The 10,100-nt window shown below is 44.9% G+C and overlaps 1 protein-coding gene across 2 annotated transcripts; it reads left to right on the forward strand.

Annotated features, from left to right (window-relative positions):
• The first annotated feature begins 435 nt into the window (after positions 1 to 435).
• LOC137534560 (zinc finger protein ZFP2-like) lies at positions 436 to 9,840 on the forward strand. 2 transcript variants are annotated; one of them, XM_068256109.1, is made up of 3 exons: positions 436 to 631; positions 5,901 to 5,965; positions 6,578 to 9,840. In XM_068256109.1, the coding sequence occupies exon 3, from the start codon at positions 6,602 to 6,604 to the stop codon at positions 8,309 to 8,311; it is 1,710 nt and encodes a 569-aa protein (XP_068112210.1). In that variant the 5' UTR covers positions 436 to 631; positions 5,901 to 5,965; positions 6,578 to 6,601; the 3' UTR covers positions 8,312 to 9,840. The 2 variants fall into 2 exon arrangements, with proteins under 2 accessions (XP_068112210.1, XP_068112211.1); XM_068256110.1 differs by having other exon boundaries at positions 445 to 520.
• The last annotated feature ends 260 nt before the right edge of the window (positions 9,841 to 10,100 follow it).

Below are 10,100 nucleotides of genomic sequence, written 5' to 3' on the forward strand. Positions count from 1 at the left end.
CATGCGCAACAGCTTCTGTCCGGTGACGAGACAAGCTCAGTACTTTTTTTTCCAAGGAAAAAGCTACCTAATTCAGCACAGACAGAGGTTTCCATGGTGACGATGCAACGCGAAAACGGTATGTCCGCCATGATTACTGAGGGCAGAGCCAGCTCACCAAAGGTCAAATTAACCTCAGGGAATCGCACCGCTGTACGCACAAACATCAGGGAGTAGGACATCTATAGACGAGATAGTAAGAAAATAACACCAACTACAACAAGAATTAGCCCCCTTTTCTGATTTATGGTCTGCCCACAGCTCCCTCAGATGTCCATCTAGCATCTTGCCCTCACTCAAAATGGCGGAAGCGCAACATACGTCCTGTGACGTCTCCTCTATTGTCTGGTACGAGGCGCCGCCAGGAGCGCGCATGCGCGGAGGTAGCTGAGCCATTACGCGCTGGGGTCAGTGTGTGTGAGCGGAAGCGGGAAACCGCGAGAGTGGCGGCAGCGGTTGGGTGCCGGGCGGAGACCGTCAGGTGTGTGCTGAGGGCCACCGGAGGGGCTTGTAGAGCTTCCCGTTGCAGCGGAGAGACAAACCGAGGGGCCGCCATTGTGGCCTATTAATCCCGCGTATGGGAATGAGACGGGTGAGCTTTCTGGCATTCTCCAGTAGGTGGCGGTGTTACACATGTGCTGAGCCCCATAGACTTCCATTGTCTCTGTACCCCGGCTGCTGTGCTCATTTCCACCACTAGGCGGCAGAGTCCCATAGGCAGCCATGTGATAGGTCTGTGCTCTATAGACCACCATTGTAAAGATAATTAATTGTCTTGGTTTACATTGTATTTGCAACTCCCGTGCTGCTTTAGTTCTTCATTATTAAAGTATAGAAGCGCACATCACAGTAGCATTCACGTCTCCATGGCAACCACAATTCCTTTATTTAGTTATGTGTTCTGCATAAAGGAGGGCAAATGCCTTTAATATATTCTATTCACCCAGAACTCCCACCAAATGCTAAAGGCATCTACCAAGTGTGGTGGCTGCAGACGTGATTTAAACTTCAGCTTGTCAGTTTTTCTTTCTGTACAGGAATTGGAAATAGCCGAAGTTGAACTTGAACTTTGTGCAGGGCTAATTTTATGTATTATATTTATAATGCTATTTATTACCTGATGTCTTTGTAGCTAATTTTAATAATAAAGAGTATTTAAAGGGAACTCGAGACGCCGGAATCCTAAAAAGAAAAAAAAGATTTTATACATACCTGGGGCTTCTTCCAGCCCCATAAGACTGCATCGCTCCCACGCCGCCATCCTCCGCTTCCTGGATTGCCAGTACCGGGTCCCGTCACTTCCAGCGGACGCGGGCAAATGTCCGCATGAGCAGGGGCTCCCTCCATACCCTTACACGTGCGGCTGCGCAGTATGCAGCTGCACGCGTATGGGTATGCCGGGAGCCCCTGTGATGTGGACCGCGTGCTGCCTGGCCGAAACTATGGGACCCGGTACCGCCGGATACAGGAAGCGGAAGAGGGCGGCGTGGGAGCGATCCGTGCGTATGGGGCTGGAGGAAGCCCCAGGTATGTATAAAATCTTCTTTCTGGGGCCTCTGGTTCCCTTTAAAGGATACCTGAAGTGAGAGCGATAAGGTGGCTACATATTTATTTCCTTTTAGGCCCAGCGCACACCAAAAACCTCTAACAGATCCGCAAAATGCTAGAGATTTTTGAAGCAGATTTCAGAGCGATTCTAGGCATGATGCCTAGTGTTTTTGGGAGCATTTTTGTGTAGCAGATTACAAATATTGGTACAGTAAAGCTGTCACTGAACAGCTTCTGTAACAAAAACGCCTGGAAAACCGCTCTGATGTAGCATTTTTCAGAGCGGTTTTCCACTTTCCTATTCTTTAACATTGAGGCAGAAACGCCTCAGAAATCCAAAAAATGCTGCAGGACACGAGTGTTTGTGGAAAAAACGAGCCGCTCTGGTGTGCACCATCCCGTTAACTTTCATTAGCCAAGCGGTGTCCCCTGTGCAAGCGTTTTAAAAAACGCTTCAGAACCGCTCTGGTGTGCACCAGCTCTTAGACTATGCCAGTTGCTTGGCGTCCTGCTGATTTTACATGCATCAGTAGTACCCGAATCACACACTTGAAACAAGCATGAGGTAAATCCAGTCAGACTTCAGTCCAACATCTGATCTGCATGCTTGTTCAGGGTCTGTGGCTAACAGAATTGGAAGCAGAGGATCAGCAGGGCAGCCAGGCAATGTGCATTGTTTGAAAGGAAATAAATAACTATGGCAGCCTCTGTACCCCTCTCACTTCATGAGGGAAATATATGACAGTCAGGAATGTACTTTTTTTTTTTTCACTTAGGCTGGTCTCACAGTGGGACGTTAAAGTCTCACGTTACAGCAGCCAGTAACGCAGCCTAACTCACAGCACTGTAAAATCAATGTTGCTTTTCACAGTAACATGTTACGTTACATTGTAATGCAGTACGTTAAAAACAAAGTGCTGCATGCTGTACGTTATACTGGGCTAAGCCACGTTAGACTATTTGCACATGCTCAGTAATGTTGGAGGAGGAGGTCTCCCCTCCTACTCCACAGCCAGCCACATGGCTAATTAATATTCACTGCACTGTGGTGACTGGTGGTGGAACTAGTAGTGTTGTCCGGATCATGAACGAATCGTTCATGTGATCCGGATCTTTTTTATGAGTTGAATCATCCGGATCATCACAATGAAAGATTCGGTTCACAGTGGATGTCTGTCTGGAAGAAACAGGAACATACAGAATGTACAGTGCAGGGAAAGTCCTGTCCTGCTAGTCATTTCACCCAGTCTGCTTCCCTAGTAAAATGATTCGGTTCAAAGATCCGGATTTTTTCAATGATCCGATTCAAATGACCTGAATCCTTAAAAAGATCCGGACTTCCTATGACTAACCTGGAGCGGCTGCTTTGAGAGCTGCATAACGTGGCTCAATCTGACGTCCAACTTCAACATCACTATACGTTGCTTTAGAGGCACGTTATGCGACCATAACGTCCCCTAAAACGCAATGTCTTGGTGTGGAAGTAGCCTTAATGCCTAGGTCAAAGTTAGTGTAAAGGTTAAAACCCTGGTTCAGGCTTGTGGGTTTTTTAAAATGCATATTGTGTGGAATATATCATAATTTCCAATGCAGAAAAGTTTGTATATTGCCCAAAAAGCATTATTACTTTTATTTATTTGTAATGCCTGTCTTCCATTGGTTTTCAAAACTACCTTCCTGTGCCAGTGTCAAATGTGGATTGCTTGATAGCACAGCAGTCTTAATTTAATCCAGACTCTTGCCCTTGTTCTATCATGATCCATATGCGGTGGCCAGGAAGGTGCTGGGAAGAGTCCTAACTAGTATTTCAGTGCGTGCGCAGAGCTGATTACCTTATTCCGCCCACCTCCCATGTTTCTTAGATTTAACTCTTTGTGGCCGGCACTACTGTTTTGCAAAGTCTCCTCATCAATTACCCAGTATGTAATAAAGTATTTAACCTTCCCATACCAGCCTCTATGTCTTAATTAAAATGTTAAGAAAATAGTGGTGAGAAATGATATGTTATGGTGAGCAGGCCTGGGTAATGAGAGGCGCGCATGGCTTTTCTAAACACGCTGGGGAGTGTGTTTGTGTGAGAGGTTAGAGTTAAACAATTTATTACACACTGAGCAGGAAGGAAGTGGTCAGAAGGATGATACTGCTGAGCTGCAATGCTGGTCACAAAGAGTTAATATCTCAGGTGAGGAAGGAGAAGGGTGTGGTGAGGTTTCTGCTTTTTACTGAGAAATGAGCTAGGGAGACTGAGACTTTCCTGGAAGTTGCAAGTTTTCTGATTATGTTTTGAGTCACCTAATTTACTCCTCCAAAAGGGATTTGTCTGAAACCGATGCATCAGTTATTGTGTTAATTAAGTGTAACTTCAGAAAAGTGCCCATATAATTTTCAGTTTGGCCAGTCGAATAGCCGACTGAAATGTCATTGTTTTCATTAGATGCCCCAATTTTTCTCTTCCGTTCTGAAGTCCTGGATTATGTTCCCTGACCCTCACTACTGCAGTAGCTTCTGAAATTGGAGGTCATCAGAGGGCATTTTAACATTGTTTCATCATTTTTATGTAAAACTTCCAGGCTTATTTTTCCAATCTGTGTCTGTGTCTGACTGTGAGCTCATATGACCTCCCATGGTCCACAGCAGCTGGGGGAGGAAATTATACCACAACATATTGTACACTGGTTTAGAAAAAATGACCACTTCAATTGTCATGAGACTAGTGTTTTGGGTTAAGAAGCCGATATTTTGAATTTATCAGAGGACTACATGATTGTAACACATTAGTGATACACAGGGTATTTTGCGATTTCATGTGAAAAATATGGTCTTTTCACATTTTCATTAAAGTACCAACTGCCCGGCAGTAAAGCCTGGTTCACACTTTCAATTATGATTGGCCTATCACTGACCAATTTTACCACTTCCATGTAGAATGAGGTTTTACCTACACAATCTGCTCATACTATTCAATATCTGTTGGCCCCCATACTACATGGAGTTGGTAAAATTGGTCAGTGATTGACCAATCCTAATTGAAAGTGTGGACCAGGCTATATACAGGAATGTAAGCCAACCTAAAAAACTGAAGGCTATAAGAAATCATTAAACATCATGACCTGAAGTGACATGGGGCATGATGAGAAAAACATACATATATAGTACTAGCCCAACTAAGAAATTACCTGAAGTCTCTTTATGTTTTCCAGTACAGCAAGAGTTAACTATGTTTATGCAAAAAAGTTTGTGGAATTCAGTCCTGAAAAAGTAGCTACAGGTAAAAGTCTCTTATCTGTCAGGGAGAAGATACAATAATAAGGTTAGTGCAGGAAAGTTCACAGGGTCATTACTTATGCTTCTTTTTCAGCTTTAAAAGGCAGAGTTTGAATTATAATCAGTAGCTGTGACAGTCTGATGTAATTTCAAAAATAAAGCCATAAAACTGAATCTAGAAATATGAGACTTTTTTTCTATACCACTATCGCTCTGTTTATCATCCATGATACTACACATACAATTCATTATCTCATAAGTTTATTTAAACTTTGGGTTCACAGTTTTACTTTCCTGGGGCTTCTACCAGCCCCCTGCAGCCGTCCCGTGCCCTCGCAGTCACTCATGGAGCCTCCGGTCCTCCGCTGCCAGCTAGTTTTGTTTTGGCTGGCAGGCCTGATGGACCTGGCCACGCGTATTTGTCTTTGCCTTCCTGTCTGCAATAGCGGCCCACGCCTATGCAGGGCGCTATTCAGGACAGGAACATGAAGAAAGCTACGCGTGGCCAGGCCTGCACAGAAAGCCCGCTGACTCCCTGTCGGGGACTGTCAGCGAAAACTAATCTAGCTGGCAGCAGTGGACCGGAGGATCCGTGAGTGACTGTGAGGGCACGGGACGGCTGGAGGAGGCTGGTAGAAAGCCCAGGAAAGTAAAACTGATTTCATATCCCTTTTAGTGGGTAACTTTTCAGTCACCTGCAAGCACTGATACGAACAGTTAGGGCTCAGCCACACTATAAGCGCTTTTCTGAGAGCTTGTGATTGATTAGCGCTTTCTGAGTGCTTTTTAAAAATCGCCATGAATTTTACGAGGTTTTAATAAAAATGAATAGAAGTGATTTTTAAAAAGCAGTCAGAGTTCTAATCAATTACAAAGCGCTCAGAAAAGCGCTTAAAGTGTGGCTGAGCCCTGAGAGTGATATGAGTCTATCATGAGGACTCTGCATCTTCCCTGCTCTGCTGTGGTTCTCAGAAGGATAGATGCAGAGCAGTTAGAATATGCTACATTCCCACAACATCACGTGATCTCATTGATGTTTTCTCTTGCAGGTCCCAAGATCTGAGAACTTCACCGCTGCATCTGTGGTGCCCTGGGGGGACCCTGTGTGTCCAAAGTGAGTGTGTTTAGCATATAAAGTAATAGTCCACCTTCAGTGGAACAGCCACTAGGCACCATCAGGCTTCTGTACATAATAATAATTCTAACATTTGTATAGTGCTTTTCTCCTGTTGGACTCAAAGCGCTCAAGAGCTGCAGCCACCAAGGGTATGCTCAAGGGGCCACCCTGCAGTGTTAGGAAGTCTTGCCCAAGGACTTCTTACTGAATAGGTACTGACCCTAGCCAGGAGTCAAACCCTGGTCTCCTATGTCAAAGGCAGAGCCCTTAACCAGTACACTATCCAGCCACTACATATGCATATTCTACTTTTTTTTTTTTTTTTTTATTATCTGGGTGGCTGAGTTTGCAATGCTGATTGCAGATCACTAGGTCAGGTGACTGCATTTTCCAAAAAGGGATTTTTCTGGAATAGTTGAATCAAATATGGAAACTGTGTGACTATTGGCATTTCCCTATTCCTCTTTACTTGCAATGAATAATATGGGAGGGTGTACTATGATTTATTGAAATCCCCAATATGTTTGTGGTATGGAGCCAATCAAATGTAGGCATTCATTGCAGGTCTTATGATTACTGAAGTTTTTCCTTGTTTGATCTCTTTGGCAGGACCACTCTTCCGAAGTCTCAAACATGAGCGAAGAGGGAACACGCTCCGAATCACCTGAGAATGGCCGGGAAGACAGAAAGGGATCCCATGCAACCATTGGCTTACGGGAACAGACTGTTATAATTCATCCGGAATCCCCAGCAAGTACTGGTCTCGAGGACGGATCTGGTGATTTTCAGCTGGATTCTCCTGGAAGCTCCACCATTGAGGAGCAGACTGTTATAATTCACCCCGACTCCCCTGCAAGCACCTCCCCCGAGGAAGAGTCTCTTACTTTTCACCCTGACTCTCCTGAAAGCACCACCCTAGAGGAGCAGACTGTTATAATTCACCCAGATTCCCCAGAATCAGCTATAAGCAGTGACCTAGAGGCAGAAACTGTTATCATTAACCCAGATTCCCCTACCAGTACAGGCTCAGGGGAATCGGCAGGAGATAATTCCCCGCAATCCCCTTCAAGCATTGGCACAGATAAAGAGAACATTGACGATAATCCAAAGTCTGCCACAAAGTCAAGCTCAGAGGATAACCCCCCTGACTCCCCTATAGAGGAAGAAACTGTTATTGTTAATCCAGAGTCTCCTCCTAACTCTGGTCCAGAGGAGGAGCCTGCTCCTTTCCCCACCAAACCCCAAGAACTCCCAATCAACCTCTCTGTGAGGGCAACCAGAAGCCAGACAAACGCAGAGAACGGCCGCCGTAAACTGTCTAGTGAAACTACACTGCACGTCTGCTCGGAATGTAAGAAATGCTTTACCTCTCGCACTGGGCTTCTTATCCACCGAAAGACTCACAAGGAGAAGTTCCTGATGATCTGCACAGAGTGTGGGAAATGCTTCCGCGGCAAGGCCAAGTTTATCGAGCACCAGCAACTCCACACTTCCGAGAAAGCCTTCAGCTGCGCAGAGTGCGCCAAGACCTTTACCAAGAAGTGTTACCTTGTTGCCCATCAACGAACGCACTCCAACGAGAAAACCTACAAATGCACGAAATGTGACAAGGCCTTCAACAGTGCCACCTCTCTTAGCCACCACAAACGGACTCACAAAGAACAGTTCTTATGCAGTGATTGTGGCAAACGGTTTCCAAGCAGCCAGCGACTCGTCGCCCACCAGAAAACCCACTTGGAAGTGAAGCCGTTTGCCTGCCCCGAATGCGGAAAGCGATTTAGCAGCAAGCAGTACCTTTACATCCACCAGCGCATGCATGCGGTGGAGACTCCATTCTGCTGCTCAGAATGTGGCGTGAGCTTCCCCACCGATGAAACCCTGAAGGTTCATTTGAAGGAGCACACGGACGAAAAGCAGTATTTTTGCGATGAATGTGGCAAGGGCTTCACCACAAAACAGTATTACATTGTCCACCAAAGAAACCACACTGGCGAAAAGCCGTTCTCTTGCACCGAGTGTGGCAAGTGCTTTATCAGTAACAAGAACCTCAAGTCCCACAAGCGCGTTCACACGGGTGAGAAGCCTTATGGCTGTACAGACTGCGGCAAGAGCTTCAGCAGCTACCGGAACCTCACAAAACACCAGCGGATCCACACCGGGGAGAAGCCATATTCCTGCCCGCAGTGCGGCAAGTGCTTCATTAGCAATCACAATCGTGTGCGGCACCAAAAAATTCACACGGGTGAGAAACCGTTCCTGTGCGCCGTGTGCGGGAAATGTTTCAACCAGAGGTCCAACCTGATCACGCACCAAAAGGTCCATGCAAAAGAGAAGCTCTTCTGATCTGGTGATGCTGTTGGAGGTGTTTTGCAGTGCTAGGCCAGGTGGAATCCCAGGAGCTGGGGGTCACCAAGGCACCTAAGTTTACAACGGGTGTATATGTTTTTAGAGCCTGTCCTGTTGTATGTCGTTTAGGGAACATTTCCTGACTCCTTAACAACTGTTGGTTCTAAAATCCAGGCTTACTGACAAAAGCTATATGAGTTTGTCCACCCCTGTTTTAATGGGCAGCTTATTTTATGTACAGTGAAGGGAATTTCTATGAAATATAACCCTCTGCCAAATTATCCAAATCTTAGTGTTTCCTCCATGACCTTGTTTGTCTTGACAGCACTTGACCAGTTAAAGCCAATTTGACCAGGATGGATGGCACTCCAGACCATGGCACCATATTTAACAGAATCTGGTGCATTATTTGATGATTCATCCTCCCATGATGCAATGCTTCTCCTTTTGTCAACCTGTTAGTAAATCTCTGCTCATGGTATTAAGCACTTACTATGCTTTCATGTACTTGTTATCAATTGGAAAGAAATGATGCTTTTACTTTTCCGGGGTATAGGAGATGAATCCTAATCTTCAAACCTTGCGAGGTTGTCCTAAGCCATGAGTGGTGGGGGACCCTTTTCTGTCAGGCTTGGGCTGCTGGTAAGAGTCAGGAGACCAGTATTCACCAAGAAAAGATAGAATTGAATCTAATATTATTTAGATTTTGTTATTCGCAAATGAATTTTGAATAGACTGGTGCTCCTGATTTACAAATGAAAGTATGTAGCTGTGGGTACAGCTATAAAGAAGAGTTCAACATTTGGCAGAGAGTTATGTTCACTTAAGATGTCCCCTTGAAACACCTCATAGGATGTTGCCATTTACTACTATGGAAAAGGACCATCATGAAGCATGGTATATATTGTGTATAGTCACTCCCCTCTTACTTCCTGAGACAATACAGTACTTTGCCCAGAGGGAGCCTGTTGTCTCGCACTCCTCCCCTTACCTAGTAGTCTTAACTCAGATGTCCAAGGACTTCTCATCTTTGGACACAAGCTATCAACTACCACTGACTGAAGAAGCTGTCATGGGTCTGCTGTACGTATCATTAAGAGGATTGTTGCTTTAGAGGGTCAGGCCATCTAAAACTGATGGGTAACTTTACACCACCTGACTTCCAGGTGCAACCCTGCCTGCTATTATCTAGCTGATCTGCACCACCCTTTGCGATGTAAAGAAGAATTTGAGGGTCCCCTCGTAGTGACTCTAGAAGGTGGGCAGGGCTTGAGGTTGACACATGAAGATTTCCAATCCAACAGGTTGGGTGTTTCCATTGGTGAGTCAACCAAACTTGAAGATTGGTTTTTGATGACTTGACCCTTTGACTGTAGAGGAAAGGAAATGGGAAATGTTTTGGTAGTGCCCATGGCAACATGATTCCAGTCCATTTTCCTCTGCAAGTCATCTGTTTACTTGATGTTACAGTGAGTAAATGTACAATATTCCTTTCTTAAAGGAGAAGTTTATGAACGTTCATCAGATTGGGCATTGAATAACAACTGTAACATATTACTTTTTTTTTTTTTTTTTTTTTTTTTTTTTTTCCCTTTCAAAGTCATCTGTTCCAAACATTTTTAATGCTCTCTACAGGTGCCAATTAACGATACAATTTTTTTTATAGGCAATCGACTTTCTGATCCGATAAGAGTGATTGAGGGAGGTTATGTTGCTGATCGATAACAAATGATAATATTATCAGTTTCTCTGCCAGTGGTCAATTGGTGCAGCGGATAGATACCTC

Source organism: Hyperolius riggenbachi, chromosome 10 (genome assembly GCF_040937935.1).
Source record: "Hyperolius riggenbachi isolate aHypRig1 chromosome 10, aHypRig1.pri, whole genome shotgun sequence".
NCBI lineage: Eukaryota > Metazoa > Chordata > Amphibia > Anura > Hyperoliidae > Hyperolius > Hyperolius riggenbachi.

Coding starts and splice junctions, on each gene's coding strand:
- LOC137534560 (XM_068256109.1), top strand. CDS start 6,602: ATGAGCGAAGAGGGAACACGCTCCGAATCACCTGAGAATGGCCGGGAA.